The 27,329-nt window shown below is 42.7% G+C and overlaps 1 protein-coding gene across 1 annotated transcript in view; it reads right to left on the bottom strand.

The window, feature by feature from the left end:
• CLPB (ClpB family mitochondrial disaggregase) overlaps positions 1 to 27,329 on the bottom strand; it is a 208,244-nt gene that overhangs the window by 155,611 nt on the left and 25,304 nt on the right. The window contains exons 4-5 of the mRNA XM_068136325.2: positions 15,132 to 15,235; positions 14,881 to 15,009 (exon numbers count right to left, since the gene is read on the bottom strand). Of these exons, the coding sequence (XP_067992426.2) occupies positions 14,881 to 15,009; positions 15,132 to 15,235 (233 nt within the window). The remainder of the gene's footprint in view (positions 1 to 14,880; positions 15,010 to 15,131; positions 15,236 to 27,329) is intronic.

The following is a 27,329-nucleotide window of genomic DNA, read 5'->3' as shown; positions in this document are numbered from 1 at the left end:
ACACCCTTCCTGCACACAGCACACGGCCACTTCCCAGTTCTTTCCACCTCACCACATGCCATCACCTTCGTTTTTCTGATATTCACCTTCAGACCTTTTGTCTCCATACATTCCTTCCACTTGTTCATATTCTCCTTCAGTCCATCCATACTTTCTGCAATCAACACCAGATCTTCTGCACACAACAACCCCCACGGTAAACCCTCCTTTACGTTCCGAGCCAGCACCTCCATCACAGCTACAAATAGTAGTGGACTTAGTACCGACCCCTGATGCACTCCCACCTTCACCTCCAACTCACCACTGTTCCCGTCCTTCGTCCTTACAGCTGTGCACGCTCTTTTGTACATTGCCATCACTACTCTGATCAACCATTCCTCCACTCCTAACTTCCTCAATGCCCATGTCACTACTTCACGTGGAACCCTATCGAATGCTTTCTCCAGATCAACAAACCCAAGAAACAACTTCTTCCTCTTCTCCATGTACGTCTCCTGCAACTGCCTCACAATGAAAAGCGCGTCTGTCGTTCCTCTTCCTGGCATCAATCCAAACTGCATTTTGTCAATCTTCACTTTCTTCCTCATCCTCCTCTCCAATACCCTTTCCAATACCTTCATTCCATGCTCCAATAACTTTATCGCTCGATATAGTACAGGATATCCGATATCCGTACACAATATCCATCAGGATATGGTACAATCGTAATGAAACGGAAAACCAACTACCAAATACTGATATAACATCAGAGCATCAGCCAAGTTATTGGAGTCGACCAGTATTACCAGAAGCAGAGCAGAGACGAGAGACAAGGTTGTCCATTCTGGTGAAGACTGTTGGCAAGCAACATCTCAGTTATACTTTTTTTTCTTTTTTTTGTATACATAATCGAGGCTCGTGAAAGAGCTAACATTTATCACACAAACAAATCAAACAGACAAACAAACAAAGTATATAAAAAGGGGAGTGGTAGACAAGATGGGGAGAGAAGGGGAAGCACATAAACACAACATTTGAGAGCAGGGACATCGGGAATGTGTGGGAGGGAGGGGGCTTGGGAAGGGGAGGGAGCTGGGAGAAGTATAAACACAAGGACACCAAGGACTTCCAGGAAAGAAGTTGGTATTTCAAAAAAGTGGATTTGGGGTGAAATTAGCAGGGGTAGAAAAGATCAAGGTTTTGGATGGGGGAAGATAAGAGATGGTGGTGAACAGCTGTTTTAAAGACCTGGAGGGAGGAGTGGGATTGAAGAGAGTGAGGGAGTTTGTTCCAGAGGCGGGAGAAAAGAGGAATGAAGGAGTGAAGGTGAGCAGAAAGTCTTGATTTTGGCAGTTTAACCATAAGAGGGTTGCAGGCAGATCTTGTGCGACCTGTAGGAATATTTGTGGGACAGAGCCCAGAGAGAGCTGGAGGAGCAATGCCGGAGAGGAGTCAGTAGAAGACAGAAAGACCACCAACCTGCCTGCGGTGAGTAAGTGAAAGGCCCTCGGGGGTAGCTTCATCACGGGAGATTCCAATGATTCTGAACGCTTTGGTTTCAACAGCGTGAAGACGAGTTAGGTGTGAGGCAGGAGCACCAGCCCAAAGGGGAGAGCAGTATTCCATTGAGCTGCGGATGAAAGCCTTGTATGTGGTGAGGAGCTCAGGTGTGCCAAGGAAGGACTTCGCATGACGGAGGATGCCTAGTCGGCGACTGGCTTTGGAGGCCAGATTTGAAATGTGGTTTTCCCAGGAAAGATCATGGCAGATAGTGAGACCCAAAAGCTTGAGTGACAGAACTTCTTGGAGAGGATTATTCAGAAAGTAGATGGGAGGGTTGTCCAGTCGGTCTTTTCGGAGAGACATCGTAAGAGTGTGAGATTTGTCAGGATTGAAAGACATGTTCCACTTGTTTGCCCAGTCAGTGATTTTGTCCAGGTCTGCAGAGAGTGAGGAGGCTGCAGACTGCCGATCTGAGGGATGAGGAATGGAGCGGCAGAGAGTGGAGTCATCAGCAAAGAGATAGAGAGGATTTTCAAGAGAGTCGGAGAGATCATTGATAAAGACCAGAAAAAGCACAGGGCCCAGAACACTGCCTTGGGGAACTCCAGCCTGAACCGGAAGAGGAGATGAGAGAAACCCATTCAGGGCCACACGTTGACTACGACTAGAGAGGAAGTCCGCCAGCCATGCGTGGAGATTTCCATGGATACCAAAGGAGGAGAGTTTGGTGAGCAGAGCGGGGTGCCAGACCGTATCGAAGGCACGTGATATGTCGAGGGAGACAGCTCTAATTTCCTGTTTGGCATTGAGGACCTCCATCCATTGTTGAGACAGCAGAAGCAGCATGTCCAGAGTAGAGTGACCTGGTCTGAAACCAAATTGATGATCAGAGATAAAGCCATTGGAGAAGAGGAAAGATTTCATATCCGAAGCAATGATGGATTCCATGACTTTGCTGATAATTGGGAGAAGGCTGATTGGTCTGTAGTTGCTAGGATCTGTTTTTGCACCTTTTTTGTGTAAAGCGGTGATGTTGGCTGATTTCCAAGCAGAGGGCAGATGACCTTGAGCAAAAGTGAGGGTGAAGAGAACAGAGAGAGGGAGTGAAAGAGCGGAAGAACAGGATTTTCGGACCCGTGGGCTGATGCCGTCAGGTCCAGTTGCACAATCAGAGTCGAGGGTTGACAGAAACTTTTCCACCTTGTCAGGAGGAAAGGACACGGAGTCCAGGAGCAGCTGGGTACGACTGGGTACGGTGGGTACAGAGAGGGATGGGTTTGGGACACAAGATTTAGAGGCAAACACAGAGTTGAGGCATTCAGCTTTTTCACGTGCGGAGTCAGCCGTGTAGCTGTTTGAGGTAAGGGAGGGGATGGAGGGGGAACAAACATCAGAAACAGATTTGACCAGACACCACCAGGATTTGGAAGAGGGAGACAGATAAGAGAGTTCGGTCTTGAGAACGGAGAGATATTGTTTCCTGGCTCTCCTGAGGGTGGACACACACTTGTTTCGGGCTTTGTGAAAGGAAATGAGATTTCCTTCTGTTGGATTTGCTTTCCAGGAGACGAAGGCAAGTTGTTTCTGGGCAACAGCCTCACCACAAGATTCCGTGTACCATGGACGGGAGGAAGGGTATGACAACTGAAGACGAGATGGGATCTTCGTGGATCAAGGATGCATATCCACCAAGAGCTACCTTCACACTGCCCCTGAAAGAGTTGTAGTTTCCAACAGCTGCAAGAGAAAAACCTTTCAAGGTTCAAGTTCTCAAAACACCATGGTCCTTGCTGGCCTTCGACTAAATAACTGTACATCGTATTGTTGCAGCCACGGGTTTCGGGTCTACGACGAGTGGGATTCCTCCGTTCCCCTTAGGCTTACCGTGCTCGAGGCCACCGATCATGAATGACTTCGTAGCACGGCGGGTTGTTGGGCAACCAGGAGTGCCAATTAGTCTACCATGTGGTCCCAGGGTTCTCCGTCTGGCAACCGTTTACCTGAGCCACGTAGCATTCCAATTGGGGATGCGCCTTTGGCTATGCACCAATCTTATCGTGATTGGATCTTAATCAAGGCGGCCGAGCTTACCGCTGGTGCATGCTGGACTTGAATGAGCCAATCACTTGAGGAATTATAACCTCCCAGTGTTGATAATTATAACCTCTAACCGAATGTGCGAATAGTGTTGAACCAATGGAGGAAAAGATGAACATGGAAAGATTGAAAAGGAAGTTCAACAAGAGGGAATTTATTATTTCCAAAACAATATAGGATGCAAAGATATGGTGCTATGCAGCACTTTAATGCACCAGCAAGCAATCATCAAAAAGGGGAAATGCGGTAAAAAAAAATATACAAAATGTACAAAAGTACAAAAGAACAATGGTCACATCGCAAACAATTAAGAGTGCCGCAATATACACAGTGAAGAAAAATTGACGAGAAACTCTTAAATCTATGCCTTCCTTACGACTATACACAAGACCTGGATACCCAATCAGATCATCCACAGAGAGAGATAAGAACAGAAAGAGGAGAAAAAGAACAAGGGTCACTGCCTCATGCTCACCGGGCAGAAGCAGTCGTGTTTCCGTGACCAAACGCTAAGAGGGAAAGGTCGAGAGGAGAAACACTGGGGGTGTCTTGGGTGGGAGGCTGTAGAGAGTGTGGTGGGGTGCGTGAAATGCGGGTGGTGCAAGAGAAACTGTGAAGGTGCGTCAGTGGTTGTCACTCTGGAGGGGTTGGGCCGCGGCAACGCCGCCAATCATTGATGCCCTCTTTATTGATGGCGAGTCTGTGTTCAAGGAAGAACAATAAAATAAAAATAGCTGCGAAATACATATGAGATAAATAACCCACTGTGTGAGAACGAAAAGATAAGTGTAATCGTGGCCTGGTCTGACCCTAATGACGCGCTCTCCACGGCGCCTGCTCTGCTTGCCCAAGGCTCGGACCCAGCTCCAACCTGCCTTCGAAGCGACCGCTCCCCCACATCGCTTCTCCTGCGAAGCATCAGCAGTGGACAGGACAGGCCGAGCACCAGAAACACGTACAGAACCAGAGCCGAAACCAACACGCAGAACCAGAATCAAACCAACACGCAGAACCAGAATCAAACCAACACGCAGAACCAGAATCAAACCAACACGCAGAACCAGAATCAAACCAACACGCAGAACCAGAATCAAACCAACACGCAGAACCAGAATCAAAGCAACACACAGAACCAGAATCAAAGCAACACGCAGAACCAGAATCAAACCAACACGCAGAACCAGAGCTAAAACCAACATGCAGAACCACAGCCAAAACCAACACTCAGAACAGAGCCAAAACCAACATGCAGAACCAGAACGAAAACCAACGCAGAACCAGAGCCAAACCCAACGCAGAACCATAGCCAAAACCAACACGCAGAACCAGAATGAAAACCAACACGCAGAACCAGAATGAAAACCAACACGCAGAACCACAGCCAAAACCAACATGCAGAACCAGAACCAAAACCAACATGCAGAACCAGAACCAAAACCAACATAACGAGTATGTGCCCTTTGACTCTTTTATAATCCCTTAGCAGGGGCGGGGCCTAATATTGGTTCAAAATGAGCTCCTGGTAAAATCTCAGATGTCAACTGGCACACCTCTGCTCAACACTGCGCTCGCCACACCTCCACAACAAATTTCGTCAGTGGGTATCTCAGCCGAGGCTCACGAAGATGCTCCACGATTAAAATTGGTGGGGGTTCAAGTCAGATTAACATCGGTGGAGGTTCAAGGCAGATTAACATCGGTGGGGGTTCAAGGCAGATTAACATCGGTGGGGGTTCAAGGCAGATTAACATCGGTGGGGGTTCAAGGCAGATTAACATCGGTGGGGGTTCAAGGCAGATTAGCATCGGTGGGGGTTCAAGGCAGATTAACATCGGTGGGGGTTCAAGGCATGCCACCGGCACGGGGACGAACACTGGGAACTCGTAATCGTTTGTAGGGTGAACGGAGCGATGAAGTATCCACAGGCCGGCGCTAATGGCCAATTAGCACCTCCTTGTTCGGAAGTTTCACGGATTCGCTGAGTGAGCAAGAGTTTGTCCATTACCACCACCGTGCTGCGGCTGCTGCTCACACTTCCACTCGTACTTCTTCGTCGGTGGTGGTGTCTGTGGGGTGTATAGATAAGGTTGTGGTTATGCAGGGGACCAGGACGAAGTTGTGGTTATGGGGTTGAGGGGCTGTCGGGTCAGGGCACTTACCGTGGGGGCCCAATAGCTTAATGTCATGTAAACTAAATGTGAAAATTATAATGTGCCTAACCAAAATAAAGTGGAACTACAAATGTGTTTACTAACAGCTCAGTGTTGTGTCCTTATCGTGTATCTAAAGGAAAGATTTCGAGAAGGTGAGGACGAGTGGCATTTGGTATTTGGTGCACGAGTCAAACGCCTTTTGGAGGGCTATGGAGACTAACTTGCACACGTGCCTGCAGGAATATTTGGGGGACAGAGCACAGACAGAGCAGTGCTAGCTAGGCCAGAGAAGAGTCAGTCGAACACAGAAAGACCACCAACCTGCCTACGGTGAGAGAGAGAGAAAGGCCCTCAGAATCAGCTTCATCATGGTAGATTCCAATGATTCTGAAAGCTTTGGTTTCTACAGCGTGAAGCCGAGCTAGGTGTGAGGCAGCTGCACCAGCCCAGAGGGGAGAGCAGTATTCCATCAAGCTGTGGAAGAAAGCTTTTATGTGGTGAGGAGCTCAGGTGTGCCAAGGAAGGACTTTGCACGATGGAGGATGCCCAGTCTGCGACTGGCTTTGGGGGCCAGCTTGGAAATGTGGTTTTCTCAGGAAAGATCATGGCAGATGGTGAGACCCAAAAGCTTGAGTGACAGAACTTCTTCGAGAGGATTGTTGAGAAAGTAGAAAGGTGGGTTTGCCAGAGGGTCTTTTCAGAGAGACATAGTGAGAGTGTGACATTTGTCAGGATTGAAAGACATCTTCCACTTATTTGACCAGTTTGTGATATTGTCCAGGTCTACAGAGAGTGAAGAAGCTGCTGCCTGTCGATCTGAGGGTTGTGATTTGTCGAGGCAGAGGGTGGAGTAATCAGCAAACAGACAGAGAGGATTTTCCAGGGAGTCGGAGAGATCATGAATGAAGACAAGTCAGGAGACGACGATGGTTCACGAGCGAGCGGTATTCAATGACAAAGGACGGACTATAACTGAAACAGGCCTGGACAGGCCAGGCCCGGAAATGTCAAAACGAAGGTTACTGACCTTGAAATGATAGAAAATAATGTATAATCAGTTATGAGGTTAGTTAGCTACACAATATCGAAAATTCAGTGAAAAAAAAAAAATGAATCAAAAAAATAAAATTAAATGAAAATTGAAAAATCGAGCTCCGTGGGGCTAGACACATGACTGGCCTAACCAAATACCGAAACTCCTGTCAGATTCCACCAAACCCCTCGGAGAAGATGTAGCTTGAAATTGATTACCCCCTAAAAAAACATCTTTTTCAGGCGTGGCTCCGCCCACAATGGGCGCAATTTCCCACTCCAGGCAGGACACAACTCGGTCATGACATCAACCTCCCACCCAAGTTTCATCAAGATCGGATGATATCATTGGGTAGTGGACAGACACACACACACACACACACACACACACACACACACACACACACACACACACACACACACACACACACACACACACGACGAATATAGCGGTCACTTGATAACTTGTGAACCAATTAGAAAAAGCACTGCCTTGAGGAACTCCAGCCTGAACAGGAAGGGGAGATGAGAGAATTCCATTCAGGGCCACACGTTGACTATGACAGGAGAGGAAGTCCGCAAGCCATGCGTGGAGATTTCCATGGATACCATAAGAAAAGAGTTTGGTGAGCAGGGCGGGGTGCCAGGCCGTATCGAAGGCACGTGATATGTCAAAGGAGACGGCTCCGATTTCCTGTTTGGCGTTGAGGACCTCCATCCATTGTTGAGACAGCAGAAGCAGCATTCCCAGAGGAGAATGACCTGCTCTGAACCCAAATTGATGATCCGAGTTCAAGCCATTGGAGAAGAGGAAGGATTAAATATCGGAAGCAATGATGGATTCCATGATCTTGCTGATTATTGGGAGCAGGCTGATTGGTCTATAGTTGCAAGGATCTGTTTTTGCACCTTTATGTGTAAAGCGGTGATGTTGGCTGATTTCCAAGCAGATGGCAGATGGCCTTGAGCAAAAGAAAGGGTGAAGAGAACAGAGAGAGTGTGTGAAAGAACGGCAGAGCAGGATTTTAGGGCCCATGGGCTGATGCCGCCTGGTCCAGTTGCAGAATCAGATTCGAGGTTTGACAAACTTCTCCACCTTGTCAGGAGAGAAGGACAGAGAGTCCAGGAGCAGCTGGGTACGACTGAGTAAGGTGGGAACAAAGAAAGATGGGTTTGGGACACAAGATTTTGAGGCAAACGCAGAGTTGAGGCATTCGGCTTTTTCACGTGCGGAGTCAACTGTGTAGCCGTTTGAGGTAAGGGAGGGGATGGAGTGGGGGGTGGGGGGGGGGGAACAAACACCAGAAACAGATTTGAACAGATGCCACCAGGATTTGGAGGAGGGAGACAGGTTTGAGAGTTCAGTCTTGAGAGTAGAGAGATATTGTTCCCTGGCTCTCCTGAGGGTAGACACGTACTTGTTCCAAGCTTTGTGAAAGGAACTGAGATTTCCTTCATTTGGATTAGCCTTCGAAGTGGCGAAGGCAAGTTGTTTCAGGGCATCTGCCTCACCACAAGATTCAGTGTACCATGGACGAGAGGAAGGGTATGACAACTGAAGACGAGATGGGATAAATCTGTGCATGAGAAAGAGCAATTTTATTTGGAAGAATTCCCAGGATGAGTTGATGTCAGAGGCAGTAGAGATGTGAGACCAGTCCAGATGATTGATGGCTGCATGAAAACCATGCCAGTCGGCCTGAATGAAATGCCAGACTCATTGACGCTGAGGAGGAAAACGTTGATGGGGTGATGAATGAATGAATGAATGATCGTTTTAAGGCCAATTTCCTCGCTAGAGCGGGGGTTAGCCTTGCAGGCCCCATGACAATCATGGTTCCCTGTTTGAGGCAATTGGAGATCTCGCGAGATCTTGGAGACGGCGGCAGGGATTTTCGAAGCTCCACACGGTCTCCACGTTTTTCGAAGTTAAGTCTGTTCACAATTGTATTTTGTCGAAACTGTATTTATCATTCGGTGTGTGAAGTTATTGTGTGCAACTTTGGTTGTTTCTCGGTGTTTATCTTTCATAAATTGATCGTCTGTTTGCCGTGTCGCGAGCAAGGCCTTGTACAGTGTGCACTGTACAACCTTGAGGCTTTGTTTTTCTCTCAGTGGTCCGTCGTTTGTGATCCAATAACTTTCGTTCTCTGTATTCCCAGGCTTTTCACCCATAGCCTACTTCCTTGTGTAAATCTCAACTCAAAAAAAATAAATAAAAAAAACAAAAAAAAAACATTTCCTTCTCTGTTCTCATTCGTTTATTCATTCTTATTCGTTCGTTCGTTCTTCGACCACGTGTTTCTCCCCCATTTCCCCAGATAGTTTTCACTCATTAACCTTCAATGTTTACACTTTCCCCTCAAGTTATGTATTCCGTCATATTTTATAACACCTTTTTCTTCTTCTTCTTCTTTAAAAGGCTGCTTTCGACTTGCTCACCAAATCAATTCATCCCAAAAAAAATATCCATCTCCTATAGTGCCTTTTTTCTACATTCCCTAAACTCTCCTGCACTCCATCCTCCATCCAGCGTCCTTAAACGTATTTTTAACTCGAAGGTCACAAGAAACTCATTTTGCAATAAATGTTCGTTTCCCATAAATCGTACACTTTCAAAAATCCAATCTCACCCCTCCCCTCCAAATCTTCCCCATAACCCCTCCCCTCCAAATCTTCCCCATCACCCCTCCCCTCCAAATCTTCCCCATCACCCATCCCTTTCAAATCTCCCCCCTTGCCCCCTCCCTCCTAAACTACCCCCTCACCCCTCCCCGCCAAGACGCCCCCTCGCCCCTCCCCTCCTAGACTCCTGTCTCACCCCTCCCCTCCAAATCTCCCCCATATCCCATCCCTTTCAAATCCCTCCCCTTGTCCCTTCCCTCCCAAACTCCCCCCTCACCCCTCCCCTTCAAATCTCCCCACCCTCATTGCTTCTCAATTTCCCCCCTCTCACTCCCCCTCCTCAAAGCGTCCTCCCCACTTCTTCCCCCTTCAACCTCTCACCTCCATCTCCCCCAACCTTCTGCCTTGCTCTTCCCCCTCCTCAAATAACACCTCATTGTGGCTCACCCAATCACCATCAAACCTTTTGTCCGCCCCATCCTTCCCTTTCTCCGAGCTATTCTGAAATCTCTGACACACCTTCAACAGCTCTCCCTACCTCTTCCACCTCTTCCACATCTTACCCTACCCCTCCTCCCCCCTGTTCTGTATCTGATGCTCCCCCTTCCTCTTCATTAACGGTATGGACCTCAAACATCCGGGGCCTTCGTTCAAACTTAACTGATCTCTCCATACAGGTTGCTTCTGTCAAACCAGACGTGATCTGCTTAACAGAAACTTTCCTCCTTTATGATGTCTCTGATTCCATAGTATCTCTCCCGGGCTACTCCCTCCTCCGGTATGATAGACCTGAGCCTCGTCCTGGAGGCGGGGTTGCTATCTTTATCAAAAACTCTCTTCCTCACTCGCCCTGCACTGCACTCTCTCCACCTCACCCCCAGGAATACCTCTGGCTACGGATTCCCCTTCGCTCCCACCTCTTGTTCATATGTGTGTTGTACCGTCCACCAAACAGTGATGACTCCATCTACATCTCGCTGTCTGATGATATGGACCAACTTCTATCTACTCATCCCAACTCTCTCTTCCTCATATGTGGTGATTTCAACTGTCATCATGCCAGTTGGCTGGGTGTGGGTACCTCTCTCACCAGCCATGGCTCCTCAGCAAAGGACTTCTGCGACTCACTGGGACTGACACAATCTGTCAATTTCCCGACCCGGATCTCAGTCAACGGAACATCTTCTCTTCTGGACTTGGTTATGACTAACTTCCCTGAAAATGTCTGCTGCTCTTCTTCTGCTCCGATCGGATCATCTGATCATGTCCTTGTTAAAGTGGACATCTCTCTGACCATCCTCAGGGAGCCTGCTCAGCGTCGACGAGTCTGGCATTTCACTCAGGCCAACTGGCACGGTCTTCAAGCAGCCATCAATCATCTGGACTGGTCTCCCATCTCTACCACCTCTGACATCAACTCATCCTGGGAATTCTTCCAAAGTAAATTGCTCTCTCTCATGCACAGATTTATCCCATCTCGTCTTCAGTTGTCATACCCTTCCTCCCGTCCATGGTACACGGAATCTTGTGGTGAGGCTGTTGCCCAGAAACAACTTGCCTTCGTCTCCTGGAAAGCAAATCCAACGGAAGGAAATCTCATTTACTTTCACAAAACCCGAAACAAGTGTGTGTCCACCCTCAGGAGAGCCAGGAAACAATATCTCTCCGTTCTCAAGACCGAACTCTCTTATCTGTCTCCCTCTTCCAAATCCTGGTGGCGTCTGGTCAAATCCGTTTCTGGTGTTTGTTCCCCCTCCATCCCCTCCCTTACCTCAAACGGCTACACAGCTGACTCCGCACGTGAAAAAGCTGAATGCCTCAACTCTGTGTTTGCCTCTAAATCTTGTGTCCCAAACCCATCCCTCTCTGTACCCACCATACCCAGTCGTACCCTGCTGCTCCTGGACTCCGTGTCCTTTCCTCCTGACAAGGTGGAAAAGTTTCTGTCAACCCTCGACTCTGATTCTGCAACTGGACCCGATGGCATCAGCCCACGGGTCCTAAAATCCTGCTCTGCTGCTCTATCTCTCCCTCTCTCTGTTCTCTTCACCCTCTCTTTTGCTCAAGGTCAACTGCCATCTGCTTCGAAATCAGCCAACATCACCGCTTTGCACAAAAAAGGTGCAAAAACAGATCCTAGCAACTACAGACCAATCAGCCTTCTCCCAATTATCAGCAAAGTCATGGAATCCATCATTGCTTCTGATATGAAATCTTTCCTCTTCTCCAATGGCTTGATCTCTGATCATCAATTTGGTTTCAGACCAGGTCACTCTACTCTGGACATGCTGCTTCTGCTGTCTCAACAATGGATGGAGGTCCTCAATGCCAAACAGGAAATTAGAGCTGTCTCCCTCGACATATCACGTGCCTTCGACACGGTCTGGCACCCCGCTCTGCTCACCAAACTCTCCTCCTTTGGTATCCATGGAAATCTCCACGCATGGCTGGCGGACTTCCTCTCTAGTCGTCGTCAACGTGTGGCCCTGAATGGGTTTCTCTCATCTCCTCTTCCTGTTCAGGCTGGAGTTCCCCAAGGCAGTGTTCTGGGCCCCGTGCTTTTTCTGGTCTTCATCAATGATCTCTCTGACTCTCTCGAAAATCCTCTCTATCTCTTTGCTGATGACTCCACTCTCTGCCGCTCCATTCCTCTTCCCTCAGATCGGTAGTCTGCTGCCTCCTCACTCTCTGAAGACCTGGACAAAATCACAGACTGGTCAAACAAGTGGAACATGTCTTTCAATCCTGACAAATCTCACACTCTTACTATGTCTCTCCAAAAAGATCGACTGGACAACCCTCCCATCTACTTTCTCAACAATCCTCTCCAAGAAGTTCTGTCGCTCAAGATTTTGGGTCTCACTATCTGCCATGATCTTTCTTGGGAAAACCACATTTCCAAGCTGGCCTCCAAAGCCAGTCGCCGACTGGGCATCCTCCGTCGTGCGAAGTCCTTCCTCGGCACACCTGAGCTCCTCACCACATACAAGGCTTTCATCCGCAGCTCAATGGAATACTGTTCTCCCCTATGGGCCGGTGCTCCTGCCTCACACCTAGCTCGGCTTCACGCTGTTGAAACCAAAGCTTTCAGAATTATTGGAATCTCCCGCGATGAAGCTATCTCTGAGGGCCTTTCACTCACTCACCGCAGGCAGGTAGGTGGTCTTTCTGTCTTCTACCGACTCCTCTCCGGCCTTGCACCCCCAGCTCTCTCTGTGCTCTGTCCCCCAAATATTCCTACAGGTCGCACAAGATCTGCCAGCAACCCTCTGATGGTTAAACTGCCGAAATCTCGGCTCTCCGCTCACCTTCACTCTTTCATTCCTCTTTTCTCCCGCCTCTGGAACAAACTCCCTCACTCCCTTCAATCCCACTCCTCCCTCCAGGTCTTTAAAACAGCTGTCCACCACCATCTCTTATCTTCCCCCATCCAAAACCTTGATCTTTTCTACCCCCGCTAATTCACCCCAGATCCACCTTGTTTGAAATTCCAACTTCTTTCCTGGAAGTCCTGGCAGTGTCCATATGTTTTATACCTCTCCCACTGCCCCCTTCCCACGCCCCCCCCCCCCAAAGCCCTCGCCCTCTCTCAGATCTCTCGATGTCTCCATGTCTCGGTCCCTGCTCTCAAATGTTGTGTTTGTGTCCTTCCCCCTCTCTCCCCATCTTGTCTACCGCTCCCTATGTTATATGTTTTATGTGTCGGTTTGTCTTTCTGTGTGATTAATGTTCGCTCTTTCACGAGCCTCGATCTTGTATACAAAACAAAACAAAACAAAAAAAAAAAAAAAAATGTTTTTATGGCCGGATGCCCTTCCTGGCGCCAACCCTTGGTCACGCTCTTACGATGCGCAGGGATACGGTGTACCTATTCTAAATAGGGGTACACACCGTGGTCATTCATCCCAGCAAGCTGGTACTCAATTTGCCGACCTCGGAAGGATGACAGGCTGAGTCAACCCCCCTGGCGTTAATTCAGCGATCGACCGGGATTCGAACCCAGGATCCTAGGATCCCAAGCCGGCACCCTAACCGCTAAGCCAACACCAGACTCCAGGTGATATAAACACCACCAACACCAACACCAGGTGATATAAAGACGAATTAAGAGATTGGAGAAAGGAAGAACTGTAAAAGATTGAATTTTTTGAATCGGAATGATTGAAAGAGCGATTTATAACAGCCTTCTGAAAAGACAGAAGAATCGTGAATTATAATATAGAGAGAATGTAACATGGGAGCAAAAATAAGTTGAAACATTTTAAAACAAACACAGTGAAGACCATCTGGGCAGGATGAACATTGCAGACCTCATACTCATTTACAATCGTAATCTCATTATCCTAATTATCAGTAATTACTCTTTTATAATAGTGAGGGCACTTTTCAGATAAAATTCTCAGGAAAATACCAGTTTATATGCACAACCCGCATCCCAAAAAATAACCAGCAAATATTGAAGTGTCGCTTGAATCTGGAAATTTATTTAACTCCAAAGCAGTGTTGCCGATTCCTGGAGCGAGCCGTTTTCGATTGTGTTTAATTTTCGGTCCCAACTTTTACTGAGTGAGATGTGACATCTATCAGATTAGCACGGCAAGAGGTCATCAGTAACTCAAGTCTTCAGCGACTCGTCAGGTTGCGGTAAATCTCAAACAATCTATTGTGCTTTAACACACAACGTATTCATACCCAAGCTAATTTTGCTGCTCCGCCACCACCGAGTGATTTTACTCAGTATTTTGTATATTTTTTGAAGCTTAATTTTTTTTAATTTTTTTTTTTGGGATACAAAGTCGAGGCTCGTGTAAGAGCTAACGCATTAAACACAAAAAAAGACAAACAGACACACAAAACATAAAATGAAGGGAGCGGGAGACAAGAGGGGCAGAGAGAGGGAAACACACGAACACAACAGTAGAGAACAGGGACATCGGGAGATCTATGGAAGGGAGAGGGCTGGAGGTTGTTGGAGAGGGGGGGGGGGAGGTTTAAAGGTTATTTCTGGGAAAAGGAGGGGGGGAGGAAGGTTTAAAGGTTTTTAAAAGTGAAGGACAATAACGCAGTATAATCAAACAATTTTAATTATTCTATTGAAATAATCGTTATTCAGAAGAGAAAAATATACGTTCAATGTTGCAAAATATATCCCACAATGCACTGGATTTATAAAATGGTAGCATACAGTAACGAAGGTTGGTCTTGTGTCGGTGCAAGAAATCTGGAGAAACGGAACTTTCACTTTGGTCCTCGCGGATAATACGCGTGACAATATTAGATCAGATATTTCTGGGAAAAGTGCAGCTTATACACAAGTGATTACACTGGGTTTTCAAGCGTTTTACGGATTACAGCAAGCGTTTTCTTTAAAACCACGATTCAAAGGTCAAGCAAGCAAAAAATGAGCAAATTATGATTCTTCCAAAAACAAAATTAAATTAACCCCACTTTTCACTTCATTCATGGGGTAATAATTGTACAGTTTTCATACCAGCTTGCAGGAGCAAGCGCACAATTTGCTCATTATTGACGAGGACAGCATAGTGAAGAGCGGAGCAGCCAGCAAATGATGCTCGGACGTTCAACCGGTCACTGAACTCACTCTCACGACTTGTCAGGACTGCATCAAATGAATAACATGGAGTGGAAAATCAGGGGAAAACAAAAATGGAATTTAAAGAGAAAGCGTGGCATGACATGGCAAGAACAGAGTGCAGGGCATGAATACTCCAACATTCTCACCGTCCAAAGAATGCAGCTGCAGCTTTCTTGACATTTTCTGAACATTCTCAAATTCATCCCCGAGGTTTGGATCTGCACCTGCAGCCAAAAGCTCATCCACCACCCTGGTAGCACATGTACACAAACACAAACAAAAACCCAATGTTACAACAATATCAAGGTAATGAGACCGATTGCTTTCCCTGGGAAAGCTAGATAAGTGATACTCACCAAGACTCAAGGAACAATGTTCGATATTGTCCAAACTATCCTTATTTTTCTCCAAACAATCTCAATAAACCACCGTTTAGAGGCCATTTTTCCCCGCAAAGCGGGGGTTGGCCTTTTCGGGGACCGTGGTAGTTGTTGTTTTTTGGTCCCCTTTTTGAAGCAATGTTTTACGGCCGGATGCCCTTCCTGACGCCAACCCTTTTTGCCGCCTTCAACGACAAACAGGGAATTACCAGTGAACTGGTACTCAATTAGCCGACCTCGGAAGGATGACAGGCTGAGTCAACCCCCCTGGCATTAATTCGGCGATCGACCGAGATTCGAACCCAGGATCCTAGGATCCTAAGCCGGCACCCTAGCCGCTAGCCCAACACCAGGGCCGCTAGCCCAACACCAGGATTGTTCTCCAAACAATCTCAATGGCAGACTTAATTGCACCAGAGCAGCTGTCGGCAACATTTCGATTCATGGTTTCCTTACTGATTAGTTCAGATGTGTTGGTCTTCTTCACTTGATTTTACTAACTTTTCATGAGCTTTGATCTTCATATGAAGAATAAAAATAAGAGAACTGAATGGAGGATATCACTCAGCACTTTCACCCTCACATAAAATATGTTTTTAATAAGTTGTAAAAATAGGGAAAGATTTTTGGTTAAAAACAGGCAAAGCAAGATTGATGGGCCAGGTGTGAAATGGCTGTTTGCAGCTGCTACCCGGGGGTCAGCCAGCCATGAGACACATCCCACAGGGCCCACGCATGCAACTTCAAACAAAGTTGGACCAAATAAAGCCATCCTTGTGCCAGGCAATTTGCAAATGCCACACAGAGGGGAGTGTCCATGCCACACATCGTGCAGCATAGCCTGCCCCAGGCGACGACTGTGGCTCATCTTCGACTGCATCTTCCATATCCCAGCTGCTTCCCCCATGGTTCTCAGTCGACCCTCCTCTGAAATCAACACCTTACCTTTATCTCTACTACACAAGCCTACCATTCTTAACTTCACAAATTTCATCCCTCTGAACCATTCATCCCGCTCAACTTCACGAAATTTGGAAATGCTTTTCAATCGGGATCGACCTCACATTTAAACTAAAGGCATTTCACAATTGCCTCACATTTTCATCAATTTAATTTCAATAACATCAATTTTTCGCAAAAATAAAAACTCAGTTAAATGGAAGATGATCTAATGTTTTCCATATAAACATTGGGAAGACAAAGCTTTGAAAAGAGTAAGAAACAAAATTGTCATCATTGACAACCAATTCAGCAAAACAATGACAGTAATCAGGTTTAACGCTTCAAGAAACATTTGAGCCATCCCTAAAGGAGTGACACAAAATAATGGCAAAGCAACTTGTTTTTGTGCAATGATTGCACAAACACAGTGTCGTTGCTGCATGACCTGACAAAATATCAAGGTCTAAATGTTGAATGTATCTAAATCTAAACAATCCAAAATCTAAATGTTGTTGGAAATACTAACATTGTGCAACGTGTATGTAGATTCCCTTTTGTTATCCTTGTTGTAAATGACATGTACTTACACATGTTTTGTGCGCGATGCACACGCTGGTCCAAGTATTAAGGAATGACATTAAATCACGGTTACATATAGCACAGTCATACAAACAGGTGTTTACAGAGGTGTAACCTTATGAGCACAGCCAGAAGCGGCTCTGCTGTCCTCACCTCCATTTCAAACAGCATGGGCCATTATATGTATGTGATTACATGTTTGTCTGCACGAGAAAGGTATACGATCCTTTTCTTTCACACCCACAAAATCACGAATGATAGGCCTGCCATTTTGTTCGAGAGTTGAAACCTCTTCATGGTGTACAAGTGTACACTGAATCCTGTGGTGAGGCAGTTGCTCTGAAAACATGCCTTCTCTCCTCCTGAAAGGCAAATCTAACCAAAGGAAATTTCAGTGCATTCCAAAAAATCTGCAAGAAGTGTGTCCCCACTCTCAGGAGTGCCAGAAAGAAAATGTCTGCCATTTATCTGTCCAACCTCAAGAGTGAATTTTCAAACTCATCTCCCTCCTCTAAAACCGAGCAGGGCCTTGTAAAGTCTGTTTCTGGAGTATGTTATCCTTCCATCCCTTCCTTCTCTTCAAATGGTACCATAGCAAACTCTGCTCGTGAGAATGCCGAATGCCTAAGTTCTTTATTTGCTTCCAGGTCTTGTATCGCCAACACTTCACACTCGGTACCCATCCTTTCCTGCCATACCCAATTGCACCTGGACTCCTGTCTTTTGCACCTGAGAAGGTTCTTTCAACCCTTGAATCTGACTCTGCTACTGGACAGGAAGGCATCAGCTCATGTGTCCTAAAAACCTGCTTTGCTGCTCTTGCACATCCTCGCTCTGCCCTTTTCACCTTGTCGTTTGAGCAAGGTCATCTTCAACCTGCTTAGAAATCAGCCAACACTGCATTAATAAAAAGGTGCAAAACTGGACCACTTAACTACAGACCTATCAGCTTATTTACCATCTTCACCAAGGTCATGCAACCCATCATCACAGCTCATAAGATATCATGGAATCCCATATCACGTCATCACAAAATCATGGAAACCGAACCCAAATCCTAACAAGTACGTATATAAAAAGTAACTCACCAACATCACGTTAAAATAAATACGTATACAAGTAAATCACCGATATCACATCAAAATAAGTACATACACAAGTAAATCACCGATATCACATTAAAATAAATACGTATACAAGTAAATCACCGATATCACATCAAAATAAGTACATACACAAGTAAATCACCGATATCACATTAAAATAAATACATATACAAGTAAATCACCGATATCACATCAAAATAAATACATATACAAGTAAATCACTGACATCATGTTAAAATAAATACATATACAAGTAAATCACCGATATCACATTAAAATAAATACATATACAAGTAAATCACCGATATCACATCAAAATAAATACATATACAAGTAAATCACCGATATCACATCAAAATAAATACATATACAAGTAAATCACCGATATCACATTAAAATAAATACATATACAAGTAAATCACCGATATCACATCAAAATAAATACATATACAAGTAAATCACCGATATCACATTAAAATAAATACATATACAAGTAAATCACCGATATCACATTAAAATAAATACATATACAAGTAAATCACCGATATCACATCAAAATAAATACATATACAAGTAAATCACCGACATCACGTTAAAATAAATACATATACAAGTAAATCATCGATATCACATTAAAATAAATACATATACAAGTAAATCATCGATATCACATTAAAATAAATACATATACAAGTAAATCATCGATATCACATTAAAATAAATACATATACAAGTAAATCACCGACATCACGTTAAAATAAATACATATACAAGTAAATCACCGATATCACATTAAAATAAATACATATACAAGTAAATCACCGACATCACGTTAAAATAAATACATATACAAGTAAATCATCGATATCACATTAAAATAAATACATATACAAGTAAATCATCGATATCACATTAAAATAAATACATATACAAGTAAATCACCGATATCACGTTAAAATAAATACATATACAAGTAAATCATCGATATCACATTAAAATAAATACATATACAAGTAAATCACCGACATCACGTTAAAATAAATACATATACAAGTAAATCATCGATATCACATTAAAATAAATACATATACAAGTAAATCATCGATATCACATTAAAATAAATACATATACAAGTAAATCACCGATATCACATTAAAATAAATACATATATACAAGTAAATCACCGATATCACATTAAAATAAATACATATACAAGTAAATCACCGATATCACATTAAAATAAATACATATACAAGTAAATCAGTGACATCACGTTAAAATAAATACATATACAAGTAAATCACCGATATCACATTAAAATAAGTACATACACAAGTAAATCACCGATATCACATTAAAATAAATACATATACAAGTAAATCACCGACATCACGTTAAAATAAATACTTACACAAGTAAATCACCGATATCACATAAAAAATAAATACATATACAAGTAAATCACCGATATCACATTAAAATTAATACATATACAAGTAAATCACTGACATCACGTTAAAATAAATACATATACAAGTAAATCACTAACATCACGTTAAAATAAATACATATGCAAGTAAATCACCGATATCACATTGAAATAAATACATATATATATATATATATATATATATATATATATATATTTTTTTTTTTTTTTGTATACTGAATCGAGGCTCGTGAAAGAGCTGACATTTACTTCACAAACAAATCAACCAGACAAACAAAATATATAAAAAGAGCGAGCGGAAGACAAGAGAATGGGAAGCACACAAACACTTGAGCGCACACAACATTTAAGAGCAGGAAGATGTGTGGGAGGGAGAGGGCTTGGGGGGAGGAGGCATGGGAAGGGGGGGGGGGGGGTTGGGAGAAGTATAAAACACAAGGACACCAAGGACTTCCAGGACAGAAGTTGGTATTTCAAAAAGTGGAATTGGGGTGAAATTATCGGGGATAGAAAAGATCAAGGTTTTGGATGGGGGAAGATAAGAGATGGTGGTGAACAGCTGTTTTAAAGACCTGGAGGGTGGAGTGGGATTGAAGAGAGTGAGGGAGTTTGTTCCAGAGGCGGGAGAAAAGAGGAATGAAGGAGTGAAGGTGAGCAGAGAGTCTTGATTTTGGCAGTTTAACCATAAGAGGGTTGCTGGCAGATCTTGTGCGACCTGCAGGAATATTTGCGGGACAGAGCCCAGAGAGAGCTGGGGGGGCAAGGCCAGAGAGGAGTCGGTCGAAGACGGAAAGACCACCAACCTGCCTGCGGTGAGTGAGTGAGAGGCCCTTGGAGTTTGCTTCATCGCGGGAGATACCAATGATTCTGAATGCTTTGCTTTCAACAGCGTGAAGACGAGCTAGGTGTGAGGCAGGAGCACCAGCCCAGAGGGGAGAGCAGTATTCCATTGAGCTGCGGATGAAAGCCTTGTACGTGGTGAGGAGCTCAGGTGTGCCAAGGAAGGACTTCGCACGACGGAGGATGCCCAGTCGGCGACTGGCTTTGGAGGCCAGATTTGAAATGTGGTTTTCCCAGGAAAGATCATGGCAGAGAGTGAGACCCAAAAGTTTGAGTGACAGAACTTCTTGGAGAGGATTATTCAGAAAGTAGATGGGAGGGTTGTCCAGTCGGTCTTTTCGGAGAGACATCGTAAGAGTGTGAGATTTGTCAGGAATGAAAGACATGTTCCACTTGTTTGCCCAGTCTGTGATTTTGTCCAGGTCTGCAGAGAGTGAGGAGGCTGCAGACTGCCGATCTGAGGGATGAAGAATGGAGCGACAGAGAGTAGAGTCATCAGCAAAGAGATAGAGAGGATTTTCAAGAGAGTCGGAGAGATCATTGATGAAGACCAGAAAAAGCACAGGGCCCAGAACACTGCCTTGGGGAACTCCAGCCTGAACAGGAAGAGGAGATGAGAGAAACCCATTCAGGGCCACACGTTGACTACGAGTAGAGAGGAAGTCCGCCAGCCATGCGTGGAGATTTCCATGGATACCAACAGAGGAGAGTTTGGTGAGCAGAGCGGGGTGCCAGACCGTATCGAAGGCACGTGATATGTCGAGGGAGACAGCTCTAATTTCCTGTTTGGCATTGAGGACCTCCATCCATTGCTGAGAAAGCAGTAGCAGCATGTCCAGAGTAGAGTGACCAGGTCTGAAACCAAATTGATGATCAGAGATCAAGCCATTGGAGAAGGGGAAAGATTTCTTATCTGAAGCAATGATGGATTCCATGACTTTACTGATAATTGAGAGAAGGCTGATTGGTCTGTAGTTGCTGGGATCTGTTTTTGCACCTTTTTGGTGCAAAGCGGTGATGTTGGCAGATTTCCAAGCAGATGGCAGATGACCTTGAGCAAAAGAGAGTGTGAAGAGAACAGAGAGAAGGAGTAAAAGAGCGGAAGAACAAGCTTTTGGGACCCGTGGGCTGATGCCGTCAGGTCCAGTTGCAGAATCAGAGTCGAGGGTTGACAGAAACTTTTCCACCTTGTCAGGAGGAAAGGACACAGAGTCCAGGAGCAGCTGGGTACGGTGGGTACAGAGAGGGATGGGTTTGGGACACAAGATTTAGAGGCAAACACAGAGTTGAGGCATTCAGCTTTTTCACGCGCGGAGTCAGCCGTGTGGCCGTTTGAGGTGAGGAAGGGGATGGAGGGGGAACAAACACCAGAAACAGATTTGACCAGACGCCACCAGGATTTGGAAGAGTGAGACAGATAAGAGAGTTCTGTCCTGAGAACGGAGAGATATTGTTTCCTGGCTCTCCTGAGGGTGGACACACACTTGTTTCGGGCTTTGTGAAAGGAAATGAGATTTCCTTCCGTTGGATTTGCTTTCCAGGAGACGAAAGCAAGTCGTTTCTGGGCAATAGCCTCACCACAAGATTCCGTGTACCATGGACGGGAGGAAGGGTATGACAACTGAAGACGAGATGGCATAAATCTGTGCATGAGAGAGAGCAGTTTACTTTGGAAGAATTCCCAGGATGAGTTGATGTCGGAGGCGGTAGAGATGGGAGACCAGTCCAGATGATTGATGGCTGCTTGAAGACCATGCCAGTTGGCCTGAGTGAAATGCCAGACTCGTCGACGCTGAGGAGGCTCTCTGAGAATGGTCAGAGAGATGTCCACTTTAACAAGCACATGATCAGACGAGCCGATTGGAGCAGAAGAAGAGCAGCAGACATTTTCGGGGAAGTTAGTCATAACCAAGTCCAGAAGAGAAGATGCTCCGTTGATTGAGATCGGGTCGGGAAATTGACAGATTGTGTCAGTCCCAGTGAGTCACAGAAGTCCTTTGCTGAAGAGCCATGGCTGGTGAGAGTGGTACCCACACCCAGCCAACTGACATGGTGACAATTGAAATCACCACATATGAGGAAGAGAGAGTTGGGATGGGTAGATAGAAGTTGGTCCATGTTATCAGACAGCGAGATGTAGATAGAGTCATCACTGTTTGGTGGACGGTACAACACACATATGAACAAAAGGTGGGAGCGAAGGGGAAGCCGTAGCCAAAGGTATTCCTGGGGGTGAGGTGGAGAGAGGGCAGTGCAGGGCGAGTGAGGAAGAGAGTTTTTTATAAAGATAGCAACCCCCCCCCCCCCCCCCCCCCCTCCAGGACGAGGCTCAGGTCTATCATACCGGAGGAGGGAGTAACCTGGGAGAGATACCAAGGAATCAGAGACATCATGAAGGAGGAAAGTTTCTGTTAAGCAGATCACGTCTGGTTTGTCAGAAGCAACCTGTATGGAGAGATATACAAGTAAATCACCGATATCACATCAAAATAAGTACATACACAAGTAAATCACCGATATCACATTAAAATAAATACATATACAAGTAAATCACCGATATCACATTAAAATAAATACATAAACCACCGTTTAGAGGCCATTTTTCCCCGCAAAGCGGGGGTTGGCCTTTTCGGGGACCGTGGTAGTTGTTGTTTTTTGGTCCCCTTTTTGAAGCAATGTTTTACGGCCGGATGCCCTTCCTGACGCCAACCCTTTTTGCCGCCTTCAACGACAAACAGGGAATTACCAGTGAACTGGTACTCAATTAGCCGACCTCAGAAGGATGACAGGCTGAGTCAACCCCCCTGGCATTAATTCGGCGATCGACCGAGATTCGAACCCAGGATCCTAGGATCCTTAGCCGGCACCCTAGCCGCTAGCCCAACACCAGGGACCAGGGAATTAAAATAAATACATATGCAAGTAAATCACCGATATCACATTAAAATAAATACATATACAAGTAAATCACCGATATCACATTAAAATAAATACATAAACAAGTAAATCACCGATATCACATTAAAATAAATACATATACAAGTAAATCACCGATATCACATTAAAATAAGTACATACACAAGTAAATCACCGATATCACATTAAAATAAGTACATACACAAGTCAATCACCGATGTCACATTAAAATAAATACATATACAAGTAAATCAACGATGTCACATTAAAATAAATACATATACAAGTAAGTCACCGATATCACATTAAAATAAATACATATACAAGTAAATCACCGATATCACATTAAAATAAATACATTTTCAAGTAAATCACCGATATCACATTAAAATAAATACATATACAAGTAAATCACCGATGTCACATCAAAATAAGTACATACACAAGTAAATCACCGATATCACATTAAAATAAATACATAAACAAGTAAATCAACGATGTCACATTAAAATAAATACATACACAAGTAAATCAACGATGTCACATTAAAATAAATACATAAACAAGTAATTTCAAGGATATCACATGAAAATAAATACGTACACAAGTAAATCAACGATGTCACATTAAAGTAAATACATAAACAAGTAAATCACGGATATCACATTAAAATTAATACATATACAAGTAAATCACCGATATCACATTAAAATAAATACATGCACAAGTAAATCACCGATATCACATCAAAATAAATACAAACACAAGTAAATCAACGATGTCACATTAAAATAAATACATAAACAAGTAAATCACGGATATCACATAAAAATAAATACATATGCAACAAAATCACCGACATCACATTAAAATAAATACATACACAAGTAAATCACGGATATCACATAAATATAAATAGATATACAAGTAAATCACCGATATCACATTAAAATAAATGCAAATACAAGTAAATTAACGATATCACATTAAAATAAATACATATACAAGTAAATCACCGATATCACATTAAAATAAACACATATACAAGTAATTTCACCGATATCACATTAAAATAAATACATAAACAAGTAAATCACCGATATCACATTAAAATAAATACATAAACAAGTAAATCACCGATATCACATTAAAATAAATACGTACACAAGTAAATCACCGACATCACGTTAAAATAAATACATATACAGTAGTGACCCCTAATTCCGAACGCCCCTCATCTCGAACTACTCTAATTCCGAACCGTAAATTCGAGAAAATTTTGTCCCTAATTCCGAATGTATTTCTATAACCGAACCGCCAACATAGCGTTAGCGTCGTTCATATTTCCCGCCGCGAGCGTCGTTCATATTTCCAGTGCTGAAATTAGAGAACTGTGCTTCCATTGGTCTAAAACACAGGCCATTGTTGAAAAGTGGCACCCTATTAAAGCAGTGGTTAACAGGAGCATTAACTTGTTCAGTGACGATGTGATTGACCACTTCAGAAAAATTAAGAAAAGTCGCCAACACCAGGCAACTTTGGAGAGGTGGTTCTCTAAAGAAAGCAAGCCTAGTGAGCCCCAACCCTCTACAAGTGGTGTTAAGAGACAAAGAGAGCAAACACCGTAAGTCAAGTCATCTGATGTTAGCTTGGAAGGTGCCTCACCTTCCAAGCAATAAAACCCTCTCCCTCCTTCCTCCTCTCCAGCCTCCACATGCACCATCAGAACTCTCCACGAAGGTAAATGCAGTTATTTTCATGTTAGTACATTTACTTCTTGTTTTTATTATTATTATTAGTTGATATTTAGGGCATTTACTCATCTTATTTTACCTTGAATCATGTGTATTTGCAGTTAACAGTGTCTTGATAATGGGTTTTTGGGGTCCAGGAACGGATTAATTCACTTTCCATTATTTCTTATGAGGAAAATAGTTTCTAATTCCGAACTTTTCCCAATCCGAACTGCCGCTGGAACGAATTAAATTCGGATTTAGAGGTTCCACTGTACAAGTAAATCAACGATGTCACATTAAAATAAATACATAAACAAGTAACTCACCGATATCACATTAAAATAAATACATATACAAGTAAATCACTGATATCACATTAAAATAAATACATATACAAGTAAATCACCGATATCACATTAAAATAAATACAGATATACAAGTAAATCACCGATATCACATTAAAATAAATACATATACAAGTAAATCACCGATATCACATTAAAATAAATACATGCACAAGTAAATCACCGATATCACATCAAAATAAATACAAACACAAGTAAATCAACGATGTCACATTAAAATAAATACATAAACAAGTAAATCACGGATATCACATAAAAATAAATACATATGCAACAAAATCACCGACATCACATTAAAATAAATACATACACAAGTAAATCACGGATATCACATAAATATAAATAGATATACAAGTAAATCACCGATATCACATTAAAATAAATGCAAATACAAGTAAATTAACGATATCACATTAAAAAAAATACATATACAAGTAAATCACCGATATCACATTAAAATAAACACATATACAAGTAATTTCACCGATATCACATTAAAATAAATACATAAACAAGTAAATCACCGATATCACATTAAAATAAATACATAAACAAGTAAATCACCGATATCACATTAAAATAAATACGTACACAAGTAAATCACCGACATCACGTTAAAATAAATACATATACAAGTAAATCAACGATGTCACATTAAAATAAATACATAAACAAGTAACTCACCGATATCACATTAAAATAAATACATATACAAGTAAATCACTGATATCACATTAAAATAAATACATATACAAGTAAATCACCGATATCACATTAAAATAAATACAGATATACAAGTAAATCACCGATATCACATTAAAATAAATACATATACAAGTAAATCACCGATATCACATTAAAATAAGTACATACACAAGTAAATCACCGATATCACATTAAAATAAATACATATACAAGTAAATCACCGACATCACGTTAAAATAAATACATATACAAGTAAATCACCGATATCACATTAAAATAAATACATATACAAGTAAATCACCGATATCACATGAAAATAAATACATATACAAGTAAATCACCGATATCACATTAAAATAAATACATATACAAGTAAATCACCGAGATCACATTAAAATAAATACATATACAAGTAAATCACCGATATCACATTAAAATAAATACATATACAAGTAAATCACCGATATCACATTAAAATAAATACTTATACAAGTAAATCACCGATATCACATTAAAATAAATACATATACAAGTAAATCACCGATATCACATTAAAATAAATACATATACAAGTAAATCACCGATATCACATTAAAATAAGTACACACACAAGTAAATCACCGATGTCACATTAAAATAAATACATATACAAGTAAATCACCGATATCACATTAAAATAAATACATATACAAGTAAATCAACGATGTCACATTAAAATAAATACATATACAAGTAAATCACCGATATCACATTAAAATTAATACATATACAAGTAAATCACCGATATCACATTAAAATAAATACATATACAAGTAAATCACCGATATCACATTAAAATAAATACATATACAAGTAAATCACCGATGTCACATCAAAATAAGTACATACACAAGTAAATCACCGATATCACATTAAAATAAATACATATACAAGTAAATCACCGATATCACATTAAAATAAATACATACACAAATAAATCACCGATATCACATCAAAATAAATACAAACACAAGTAAATCAATGATGTCACATTAAAATAAATACATAAACAAGTAAATCACGGATATCACGTAAAAATAAATACACATACAACAAAATCACCGACATCACATTAAAATAAATACATACACAAGTAAATCACGGATATCACGTAAATATAAATAGATATACAAGTAAATCACCGACATCACATTAAAATTAATATATACACAAGTAAATCAACTATGTCACATTAAAATATATACATACACAAGTAAATCAACGGTCACATTAAAATAAATACATAAACAAGTAAATCACCGATGTCACATAAAAATTAATACATA

The sequence above is a fragment of the Myxine glutinosa genome, chromosome 14, assembly GCF_964187855.1.
Source record: "Myxine glutinosa chromosome 14, kmMyxGlut1.1, whole genome shotgun sequence".
In the NCBI taxonomy this organism is placed as follows: domain Eukaryota; kingdom Metazoa; phylum Chordata; class Myxini; order Myxiniformes; family Myxinidae; genus Myxine; species Myxine glutinosa.
The sequence above is the reverse complement of the archived record's forward strand: the minus strand, read 5'-3'. Positions and strand labels throughout refer to the sequence as shown.